This window comes from Trachemys scripta, chromosome 1, assembly GCF_013100865.1.
Source record: "Trachemys scripta elegans isolate TJP31775 chromosome 1, CAS_Tse_1.0, whole genome shotgun sequence".
Classification (NCBI taxonomy): Eukaryota; Metazoa; Chordata; order Testudines; family Emydidae; genus Trachemys; species Trachemys scripta.
The window spans coordinates 55,691,299-55,703,495 of NC_048298.1; the positions used below are offsets into that span (position 1 = coordinate 55,691,299).

A 12,197-nucleotide genomic window follows, 5' to 3' on the forward strand; every position below is an offset into this window, starting at 1 on the left:
CTGCCTTGGAGGAAGCTGGCCATTTGTGTAGTGAGTGGTTTGAGGATATATAGCACCTACCACTATAGGATTCCAGCCATGGATGGTTTCTAGGTGCTACTGTAATAATCATGCAAGGAAAATACATTTAATTTTTCAGTGCTGTTTAATCAACTGATTACATGGCATTACTTGTTCCCTCCAGCCCAACTACTAAATGAAATTTTATAAATCAGGTATTTTAAACGTTATACCAGATGAATATAGTTGAACACCATGAGTATTTTTTGATAATCTCTGTCTAGGTTCTCATATCATGCCCATCATACTGGTGTTTGAGAGTCTGTTCATAAGTCAAATGCTGCATAATTCTTAGGGTACGTCTACACTTACTTCCAGGTCTGGCGGCAGGCAATCGATGTTCTGGGATCGATTTATCGCATCTGGTCTAGATGCGATAAATTGATCCCGGAAGTGCTCGCCGTCGACGCCGGTACTCCAGCTCAGCGAGAGGAGTACGCGGCATCGACGCGGGAGCCTCCCTGCCGCGTCTGGACCCGCGGTAAGTTCGGACTAAGATACTTCGAATACTGCGTACCTTAGTCCGAAGTGGGGGGTTAGTGTGGACCAGGCCTTAGATTACTGTGAACACTTCTGGGGAAAAAAAAAAAAAAAAAAAATACAAGCAATGTCAAGTAGCTAAGGAATTAAATCTCCTGTGTGCTGTACATTGCTTTTGAGTTAATAGTAATTCCTTCACCTCTTCATCCCCCAAGAAAAAACACAAAATTGCTAAGGATTATCTATTTATTTTTAATTCAGTTAAAACAAACATACAATGTTTCATTGAAACTGTGTAACACTCTTTGCCAACAACTGTAGCTGAATTGTTGACGTCTAACAATACAGTGGGTATATATACACAATATATACAAAGATGTACTGTAGAACACCTGTAACAGATACATTAGACTGTAAAAGAAGTTGTTAGTCACTGCATTTGGGAAATTATAACATCCATGATAAACTGTATGAAAAAATCTGTACCTGCTCTATACTTCTTTATGGACCCCAAAGACTCCTCTTTATTGCAACATTTACATTTGTAATAAATAAAACCTTTCATATTCGTGTGTTCTTACATCTCGAGTGGTAACATACTCTTTCAATTTTTGTAAGCATAGCATTTTTCTGTAAATAAACTTTCCTTTGACAGTTGTTACACATATGCACAACATGAACAACTGGTTGAAATGAAGCAATAACCATTAATAATGACAGAGGAATATATACATAAACCCAAAGTCCCAAACCTATATTATATACAATATATTTACATTATATACACACATACAGTTTATGTACATAACTATTATAAATATTGAAAAATAGGTTTTAGTTTTAATTGATTAATGTTCTATAAATAACAACATTATAGTTATGACTGAAATATCATGGAAGACAGCAATGTAAAAACAAGGTGACAATACAGTGGTTTAATACTGAAGCTGCTTATTTCCATTAGTATGTTGTTTAGGGACCTCTAAACTGACAGGTTTGCAACAGATTCATATATTAGAAAACTACCTAGCAAAGTGGTACTCAAGTTTAACAGCTGAAGAGCTACGTAGTCATCAAATGGAGCTTCAGAGAACAACTGACTCACAATGTAAAGTCCAGACATTGCTGCATTAATTTGCAAGACTCAACAACATGTATTGTTACAACATAATGAGGTGCTATCATGTAACATCTTCCTCTCTTATCTCCCCTGACAATGACTGAAGGATCTCCCCCCCTCTTCTGGTTGCAGAGAGGGAAGAGATTCATTTTTGCTCCCTTTGATGATGGAAAGGGGATCTCTTCATCCTCAACACACACTATAAACTCTTGAAGGGAGAGGACATTTTAAATCCTCCTTCAGCTTTCCGTGTGCGTGGGGAGGAGGAGGAAGAGTTGCCATATCACTGATCCATAGATTAGAAATAAATGAGCCTTTAATCTGAACTTCACTTCCTCTTCCTGAGTCCCAGTAAGAGAAGCACTGATCAGTTCAAAGTGCTAATTGAAAGTTGAGTACCACTGGACTAATGAAACAAGCAAGATGAGAGAACTCTCACTTTTCATTATGTTTGCTACAGATGTGGTTAGTAGTTGTAGTCAGAAGTATGAATCAAAATATCTGCGATTTTTCATAGATTTTAAAAATGTGGAGAAAGACAGGCATCATCTGCCAAATAGTGATTGTTACCTAGAACTGATTCTGGCTTTTGAGACAAAATCTTCAGTGCTGTTTAATCAACTGATTACATGCCATTATTTGTTCCCTCGGACCCAACTACTAAATTTAATTTTGTAAATCAGATTTTAAAACATTATGCCAAATATAGTTGAACAAAAGTACCACGACTCTCTCTTTTATTATCTCTGACTAGGTTCTCAGACACCACACTGTGGGTGCAGTATAAGAAAGAGCCTGTTGATAAGTCAAATGTGCTCTTATGCAGGTACCATTTCTCTTCAACCTGGGATAGGAATAAATAGTAAACATGCAGTAGAAACAAAACAGCTAATCACAAACATATAGCACCTGTTTTGGTAGCTTGCTAGTTAGGACTCAAACAAAATGTATCTATCTCTGAAGCAAACAAGTACAAAATGACTGTTCAGTCCATGAGGGTTTTTGTTTTGTTTAAACTACTATACATTATCAACTGCATGAGGAATCCCAGATGTCTATCTGAAGAGAACTTTTATTGAGCACCAAATACTGGTGCAGTTTGTGTATTAGGTTTTTAGCATGGACAAAATAGGAACAAAAATAATCAAGTAATTTAAAATCCAACAGTGGATGAGAAATTGACAAATACTGTACAGTTTGTGAAAACTGTACAATTAATAAACTATAGCAGGACCTCTTTTTTATGGTGCAGCAAGTTCAAGAAAGGCTGACCAAAAAACCCAAACATAACTGACAATGGGTCATATGCTATCATTAAGCAGAACCCCCAGTTAATCTCAAAAAGGAGTTTTGTATATAATTGGCATGATATGATCCAGTGTGATTTGGTAGATAGCTGCAACTGAATCAGAATAAACAAACAACCACCCTGTTTTACCCAATTGCACTACTGAGAACCTCAAGAGGAGAAATCTCAAGATCTTTATGAGCTCTTCACTGTATAAAAGTTTATTTTAAACAACACCCATTCTGATGACCTGAAACTGTTAAAAGTATTAAAACTTGAGTCAGATCGCCATTTTTTAAAACTATGATATTTCTAGTTGATTATGTACAATGACTTGTGATATCAACAATGACTTCTTTGATTAAATTTTGGAGTATCTGAGTTTCACTGAAAAAACTATTTCTATTTAGTTATGGAGTTTTGACCTACTCAAATTGCTTGAAAGTCAGTATAATTATACCTCCATAGAAGGGAAAATTGTATTAAATTTAGAACACAGATTAAATGTTTGTACAGGTTCTATGTCACTGGGATACATTTTGACTTTAAGAAAACAATTAAAAAAAAATCATGCTTTTGAGGTCCATAAGAATTTTTGGTACATAAAATAATAGTGTTTTTTTTTCTCCTCTCTCTCTCTCATTAGATATATCAACACTTTGCTGTAAATTAAGAGTTATTTTTCACATCAAATGGTTCCATTAGGCACATTCAAGTAAAATAATAAAATACCCAAGTAACAATGACGAAAGCCAAACATGGCTTGATAAAATTCTACAGACACTTGTGTCCATTCTCTGGAATGGAATAAAATTGTCACTTCCCTCAGCCAGAGACTCAGGTGGTTTGATGTTAATAGCCACTTTCATCATGCAGAATAGTTTCTTTTCAAGAGTTCACTTATTCTACAGTCAGAAGACCCAGCATCAAAGAATCTGCATTTTAAAAGGAAGCAAAATTGCAAACCTAGGTAATTTTCTTTCTCAGTAGATATTTCAGTGAATGCTGGAGTATTCGAGATTAAATCGTGCCAGTTAATGTCCACCAGATGCATAATTATGGATCCAATCCATAATAATCAAGATCATACTTCCAATCATCACAAACAGGCCACTCACCAGGAAGAGTATAGCCTGGAAAGAGAAAATATAAAATTCATTTTAGACATTTTATTTTCTTCTTCAGCTACAAAATGTATACCTGACATAAACAGGTAAGTGCCTGTCCTGAGTTATTTAAGATTTAAATTGGTAAAAGAACACTAAGGAATGACTAATAAAAAGAACACAGATTACAGTAAATGACAATGAGATAACCTTTGATTTTCACATGCTCTGGTGCCTTTTTAAAATGGATTAATAAATTTATTTTTAATATAGCAGGCTACCTACTCAGCTGGTGTAAACTGGCATAGCTCTATTGACTTAAATGGAGCTATGCCTGGCTTCACAAGTTGGGAATCTGAACCTGAATGTCTAAGATCAGAAGCAGCAACATCGAGCAAAGGGCCCAAGTGATCAGGGGGAGGTCAGCTCTGAGAGTAACCGAGAGAAGTAGGTTTTGAAGAAATATTTGAGAGGGACCAGTGAGGCTGCATAATATTATACAGCAGTTTCAGTACTGAATAGATATTTTGTTGAATACACTCCACTAAATATTTATCAGGCACTTTCCCTCTATTTATAGTATTTGTTATAAAATAGACAAAATGTGCCTCATTTCTATTCACACTACTTTAGTTTCAGTAATGGTGCAATAGCCTTATGTAATTAAAATAATTTTATTTCCACCACTATTTAATTTCCACTAACAATTTGCTATTTCAGGATGAAATCCTGGTTGTGGTCACCTCTGGAGTTGGCAGGGACAACTGGAGAGGTCACGTGGGGAAGTATGCAGAAATAATGTCCTGGTGGCTCTCTCTCCAGTTACAATTGCCTATGAAACTACTGCTTGTTAGAATAATAGACACTACTAGTTACTGCTAGTTCATCAATGAAGATCACAGACATTCTGAAATCCTTAGATTATAAAGAAATAAACTAAAACCCTTGCTCTGAGCCAGTCAGTGATGAAAGCATGTTAATGAAAATACTCTTTTACACATACCCCAATCTTCTGCACTGATTTCAGAGGTTCTTTCTTCACTAGTTTGATATAGAAAGCAGAAGGAAGTATAAAGATCAGCATGGCAGCAGCAGAGGCACCTATATTACCAAAAAAAAAAAAAAAAAAAGTTTTCTGAACTAAGTACAGTATTTCATTAGACTTTTGAAGACACTGTTCTGATTTTGAAAAACAAATAAACAAAACCCTGAATATACAAAAACTTACCAATGAATCCAAATATATCTCGAATGGAAGGGACAAAGATTACGAGAACATTGGTAAATGCCAAAACAAAAACTGTAATTAAACTGTGACGTAACCAACTGAACTCCTTCTCTGCACAAAACAGCTGTGTAATTGAAGTGCGGATCTGCAAAAAATAATGAGGACATTAGTATTAATCACAAAAGTCCTTAAAGAGACTGTCAACTTAATACAAAAATGACTGGGATTACTGTAACAGTAAGACATTAGAGAGAGAAAAGTTTCTCTGTTTTGCACTTGACTTTACGCATTTGACAGCTCTTTATGAGAACATATTTTCCAGTTTTTTAATATAGGTGTTTATAAATAGGGGAGAAAAAAATAATAAAAAAAAAAACCTAGCTAAAAACCATTTAAAACAAACAAATTGGTAAGGGGACTAAGGAACAGGTGTAGTACCCAACACTTATCTCATTTTCTTTAAAATGACTTGAATATAGAAAAATTATATAGGGTAAAATATGTATGTATTATAAATGAATAAATTAATAAAAATAAAAGGTTTTGACCCCTCTATGTAAAAATGTTTTACTTTCTAAATTGATGCCTATCTATTTCAATTATTTTGATTCAGTTAAATGAGTAAAAATCATACATGCAGACTTGTTATATAGAACAATTTTTTAAAAGTTAAAAAAATTACTAGAAATTAGCAAACTGCACTTGCCTAATTAATTTATTACTACTATTAGTCCACAGCCAGAGAGGAAGGAAAGGTACCCAATTACTGGCTAAGATGGATACACAGAATAAAAAAAGAATTACTTACTGGGAAGATAACTACAGGTACAGTAAGTGTTACAGCCATAAGTACAGCCAAACGCACAATAAGAATAATAACATCAGAACCCAGGACTGCAGAGTAAGTATGAAGCAATTCTGCTTCAACATTTCCTATAAAGAAAATGGCATATTAATTGAACTCTAATAAGACATAACAGAATGGTAATATCCCTGTGTACTTCTTAAGAAATAAAACAGAACAGTCCATCCAGTTCCTCCACAAATTTACAGTGAATTAAAAACTCAGTTGGTCTTGAGCACATTGTCCTGTGAGTTTGTGGAAGAGAGAGACAGACACAGGGCCTAGTGCCACTCATTTTACTTGTACATGTACTTCAGCTGGGCCAAATTCTGCTTTCTGCTATTCACTGACTTTGCATGACAAAGGCATATAGGTTTTCATCTTATTATTAGACTATGGCAACATCATAGCAAATTCTTAGAGCCAAATTCTATTCTCAGTTATACAAATGTAGACTCCTTAAAGACAATGAAGCTACAGAGCAGAACTTAGTTCTTTGGTTTTATAGATGAAAACCAATAAAGGGACAGGAGTAGAAAAGGAAAAATACAATAGTGTGCAGTTATGAGAGGTTTGTGAATAATAATACAGGGGCTAGTGAGAAAAAACAAGCTCATTTCCCTTCTTAAACACATTAAGGCTCAGAATCATAATAAACTCACTTCTATAGTTGTCCTTACATAGTAACTTCAATGTTGGACTCAAAGCACTTTACAAATATAAATGAATTTTATAAGCTTTACAGTCCCTGGAAGTAGTATATCCATTTTACTGAGAGATAAACTTAGGCACAGACAGGTCAAGGATAACAGAAAGTCTGTGTCAAACAGTACCAAAATAGCCTGACTTCCAGTCCTGAACTTTAGCCATAAGACCACTGGTTCCCTTTAAGTGTGAATGTATAAAAATAATTTATTAGTTAATGCTAATTTGCTTTACATTTTAAAAACCACAAGATTTATTTTGAATTTCTGGAGACATGCTTTATTTAAAAAAAATAGAAGAGGCAATAACTACCATAAAATGTCAGGTATCCAAAGAGAGCAGCCAATAGGTACATTATAAACATGGCAAAAAACGAAATATTGGACACATTCATCATTCTTCTACGGGTTCGGCTATTAAAGAAACAAACAGAAATAAGTGTTAGTGACAATATATTGCTTGTTTCTTTTTGAATAGTAAAGTTATATACAATCTATACATTTACCCTTTCAGTTCTTCATAAATAGGAAGAATAGCAGGATGGCAGACAAAAGAGAATGTTAGGATTGGTACGGCATAGACAGTCTGAAAAACATAAAACATGCTTTATAAACTTCTTGATAGATGTATCAAATTTATATTTGTTGCACAGAATTCATCAGTAGGTTTCTACTTTATATTTTTACTTTCCATTGAAAGTATAATTTGTCTCAATTTTCCATTAAAAAAAGTCAACTATTCTGTAAGGTTATTACAACTCTCTCTCTCTTTTATTCTTAAGGGCCCAATACTGAGAATCCTCAAGCCCCACTTAAGCCCATGGGAGATGCAGAGTGCATTCAGCTACAAAGAGGTGTTAGTGCCTTGCTGGATTTAATCTTTATGGCCTGATCTTGAAAATTCTTTACTCACATGAGTATTCCTTTCTCATGAGATTTTCCATCACTAGGGGTATTTGTGTGAGTAAAGGTTTGCAGGATTGGGCCTTTAGGGGCTGATCCAAAGCCCACTGAAGTCAATGGAGACTTTTCAATCATTGTAGTTACAACAGTGCAAAATCCATTTACTGGTGAGGTTTGCACCAGTGCAACTTAATCTGGTAAATTATTTGTTTTGCTGAATACAGATGGGATTACTCACATGTTTAAAGTTAAACATGTGCTTAAGTGCTGACTGCCTCCCAGGAGAGGCTGGAAACCCTCATCTCGTCTTGAGCTCAATAAAAGTTAAGGAAGCCCCATTTTGCAGGAGGTGCACGATGCCTTTCAGGATTGGGACATAAATAATTAATGGCCGCCAAAATATTAGGTTTGGCAATTATGTAAGCAAAAATGACCATATTTCTACGTAATGTTTGTTCTCCCTCTATTTTTAATAGTGAGAATGCCATTTACATATGCTACCTTACCTGTGAGTTGAAGACGAAATATTTTGGCCTGCACGTGTCATCACTAGTCATGTTTTGTGCTGTTCCATGCAAAGGTGCAGCAGTTGCCAGGTGTGCCAATGTGCCATTCAGAGTTGTGTTCATCATGTCATACTCCGATCCCAAAGGACAAGGGATTTGGAACTTCTTGCAAATTACCTAAAAATACCACCATACCACATTGTTATTTTTAACTGATACAATATGATAAAGCTCTTCGAAATCATATGAAATCTCACTTGAAATGCACTATTACAAGCACTGTAAATCTACAGAGAAATTATACTTACAACAATAAGGAAGAAGACCATACACATTAAGGAAAGGCCACTTGTATATCCTAAATATCCTGTCATCAAGAAAGAGAAACAACATTTTAATTACAGCCTTGCTTCTCCCCCACCACTTATTTGCTAAAAATTACAAAATTTATTAATTTACAAGTGTCTCATCACTTGTTTTCACTGCAGTGTTAGCTCAAGCTATAAACTCAAGTTTTGCCCCTCCTTCCACACCCAAAAATTTTTAGCTCAAATTACGTGGTTTTAAACTTTAAATTTAAACTTGAGCTAGCTGGCCTATTAAGAGGGAGCTGCTGTCACTGGAGTTAGTAATGCAGTTGGAGGATGCAGCAGTTCATCAGCAACTCAGCAACTGCTAATCCAGTGACTGTGCTGCTAATCAAAATCACGCGGTTGTTGTGTCTCTACGTGGTCACTCTTAGGCTATGCCTACACTACTCTGGCACAGTCCCAGTGTTGCAGCTGTGCGCTGTAGTGCCATAGTGTAGACCAGTGGTTTGCAAACTTTTGTACTAGTGACCCCTTTCACACAGCAAGTCTCTTAGTGCAACCCCTCTTATAAATTAAAAACATTTAACACCATTATAAATGCTGGAGGCAAAGCGAGGTTTGGGGTGGAGGCTGACAGCTCACAACCCCATGTAATAACCTTGCAACCCCCTAAGGGGTTTGTCCATTGATGTAATTAATCCATCTCTCCAGGAGGGGGTAACTAGGTTAATGGAAGAATTCTTCTGTCAACCTAGCTGCATCTACATTAGGGTTAGGTTGATTTAACAATGGTGCTCAGGGCGCAAAATTTTTCACAGCCCTGAGCAACATGGCTAGATCAATCTAATTTTTACGTGTAGACTAGGCCTCACTCAAGTAAGTGGAGTAATTCAAGTGTGCTAGCTGGTGCAGTGAAGACAAGCCCTCACATTATGGCTCTATAAGGGTATGATTTCTGAAGTACATGAATGTGCTGTGCATTAATTGGTCTGTGTACACCCTGCCGGTGTGCACCAGAAGGATGCATATGGCCCAATTAATGCAGAGCACATTAGTACTCATTAAAAATCACACCCTATAAAGCACATTAGCCCACTGTGTAGACAAGCCCTGGGGGGGGGGGGGGGAAATCTCCTATAGGTTTATTCACTCAAAGAATCACAAAATCAAAACAATCCACCCTCTTCCATTTTCTAAAAAAACATCTACACCTCTGCTCCGATAGAACACGAATTCAGATATAACGCAGCAAAGCAGTGCTCCGGGCGGGGAGGGGAAGGGGGTGGCGGGGCTGCGCACTCCGGCAGATCAAAGCAAGTTTGATATAATGTGGTTTCACCTATAACGTGGTAAGATTTGTTGGCTCACGAGGACAGCGTTATATAGGGGTAGAGGTGTATATGGATCACTGAAGTGCAGCCACTTCTGCTAAGAAACTAGGCAGCAATACAACACAACAGTTTAGGACCCCAAACAAACAACAACAACATCATTATTTCCAATTTAAACTGCAGGGAAAATGTAGTTACCCAAAATGAAATTTGGCCAGGACACAAGGGCTAACATCCCCACTCTTGGAAGAGTGCCATGTGGTAACTGATGACCACAAGTGGTCAGGAGCTTCACTTAATTGATCTAATCTTGTTTCCAATGAAGTCAATGGGAATTTTGATATAGTCTTCAGTGGGAGCAGAAATTGGTCGTGTATTTTATCTGAAAAATGCCACTTTCAGTTCCATAGTCCTCTACAACATAGGGTGGGTTATCGAGTCAAGCACCATGTGGGGTATTCACTCTGTATTGATTCAGAGAAAGTATTCCACCAACTGAATCATGAGCATCACTTTGCATAGCATCTGTGCTTTCCTCAAATGTGCATAGCACGTACATTGACCAGGCCAAATCCTGTGTAAACAGAGATCTGACAAGGTCACAGTCAAAGACAAGGGGGGGGGGGGGAACTACAGGCTCCCCGTCCTGTCCTCACCCACTCTCTTTTCCTCTTATACTCTACAAACACTCTGTAGCCCTCATTTATTTCTTAAAAAGAGAAGTGCTGCTCTTCTCCTCAGGGACTGAGATTATTTGCACAGTTCTCCCAGAGTTCACCTGGCAAGAGATCAGTAATGTGGAGGTAGCTCCCATATTTGGACCTTCCACATGTTAACAGCCAATCAAACATATGTATCCATGTTTACTTTAAATGAATAGTTGCTTACCTAAATTTTTCAGCAGTGACAAAGGAAGAATGAACACTATAGACACCAGCACAACCAAACAGTCACCATTAAGATACCATTCTCTGTAAGAAAAAAAGAGGAATTTATGTAAGTAATCAAAGCATTTTTACAATAATGATGCCTATAGGTTAGTCCTTACAAACAATAGTGTGTTATAGAAACAAATATATGTAAGTAAAAGATAAAATATCCAATAACAATACCAGAGAATAAAACGATGTTATGATAATTTCACAAAACAACGGCTATTGAAGATAGCAATAGATAGATCCCTCTTGCAATGTCCCTTTCCCTCAGTGTCCTCTGCTAGGATAGGCACACGGTTATTGGAGGGGGGGGGAGGGGAGGGGAGAAGGGTGAATAAAGATGCTGGTGGAAATAAAAATGCATATTGCTCAAATTCACAAAGGTCCCTATGTCCTTGAATCCTAACGGGAGGTAGCTGCCTAAGTGAATCTAGGCCTTTGTTTCTTTGTTGCTCCCCAGCCACCCAAACCTGAGGCTGCATTATCTTTCTCACTATGCCCCATCTGGGATTGAGATCACCCTTTAAGAAAGGCTTTGAAGAGCCAGGGGAAATCTCTGGTAATGTGGCTCTACTGTATGCTGCCAGGGAGCTAGGGGAAAGCCAGAGAGAGAGCCAGAGATGCTGCAGAAGCACATGGCCTCTGCATGGCTGGCCCTGGCCTTCTGCCTATCACCTGGGACACAGGGAAGATTTCATTCTGTTCCATAGGGGCAAATCTGGCCCATCACAACTGAAAAAAAAATATGGAAGAATATCACCACAAGGGAAATTTCATAGAGATTTTCTTCCCTGAACCCCTTCCTGTGTTTCTTTTTTCTTTCACTAGGCGAAAGTAATCACTCATTTGTCAGGTGTATTGGGAGCATCTTCCTCTGAAACACTGGGGGACAAATTCAGTTCTCAGACTGAACTGAATAACTTCAGTGCAATGAAGTAACAGGGCAAAACTGGTCATGGGTTATTCAACTGTGGCAGTAATAGTGTAGCCTTTATCCCACTGTTAATACTGGAAATAGTACTAGCTGATCCATAACAGGAGATATTTTTAAACCATATGTAATATTTGGATGAGCAAAAAAGCCTTGTTGAGCAAATAAGCCATGTTAAAGACTTTACTAGTTTGAACATTAAGGGCTAAATTCTGAAAACTGGTGTAAATCTGGATTAATTTTAACAGAGTCACTCTGTATTCATACCAATGCAAATGAGAGAAGAATTTGGACCCATTTCTTCAGTTACTTTATTTGGAATTAAAAAAAAATACATTATACATTCTCAAATTAGTATGATTTAGACAGGTCTTTGACTTGTCTTTTTTTTTTTTTTTTTTTTTTTTTTTAAAACAAAAACATTTTTTTTTGAGTTTAAAAAAAAAAAAA

General features: G+C 36.8%; 1 protein-coding gene across 1 annotated transcript in view; it reads right to left on the minus strand.

The window, feature by feature from the left end:
• Window positions 1-772: 772 nt before the first annotated feature.
• Window positions 773-12,197, minus strand: part of SLC38A2 (solute carrier family 38 member 2) — a 19,906-nt gene continuing 8,481 nt past the window's right edge. The window contains exons 8-16 of the mRNA XM_034770026.1: window positions 10,770-10,852; window positions 8,548-8,606; window positions 8,240-8,416; window positions 7,337-7,416; window positions 7,144-7,244; window positions 6,091-6,215; window positions 5,283-5,427; window positions 5,058-5,155; window positions 773-4,081 (exon numbers count right to left, since the gene is read on the minus strand). Of these exons, the coding sequence (XP_034625917.1) occupies window positions 3,983-4,081; window positions 5,058-5,155; window positions 5,283-5,427; window positions 6,091-6,215; window positions 7,144-7,244; window positions 7,337-7,416; window positions 8,240-8,416; window positions 8,548-8,606; window positions 10,770-10,852 (967 nt within the window). The 3' untranslated portion in view covers window positions 773-3,982. The remainder of the gene's footprint in view (window positions 4,082-5,057; window positions 5,156-5,282; window positions 5,428-6,090; window positions 6,216-7,143; window positions 7,245-7,336; window positions 7,417-8,239; window positions 8,417-8,547; window positions 8,607-10,769; window positions 10,853-12,197) is intronic.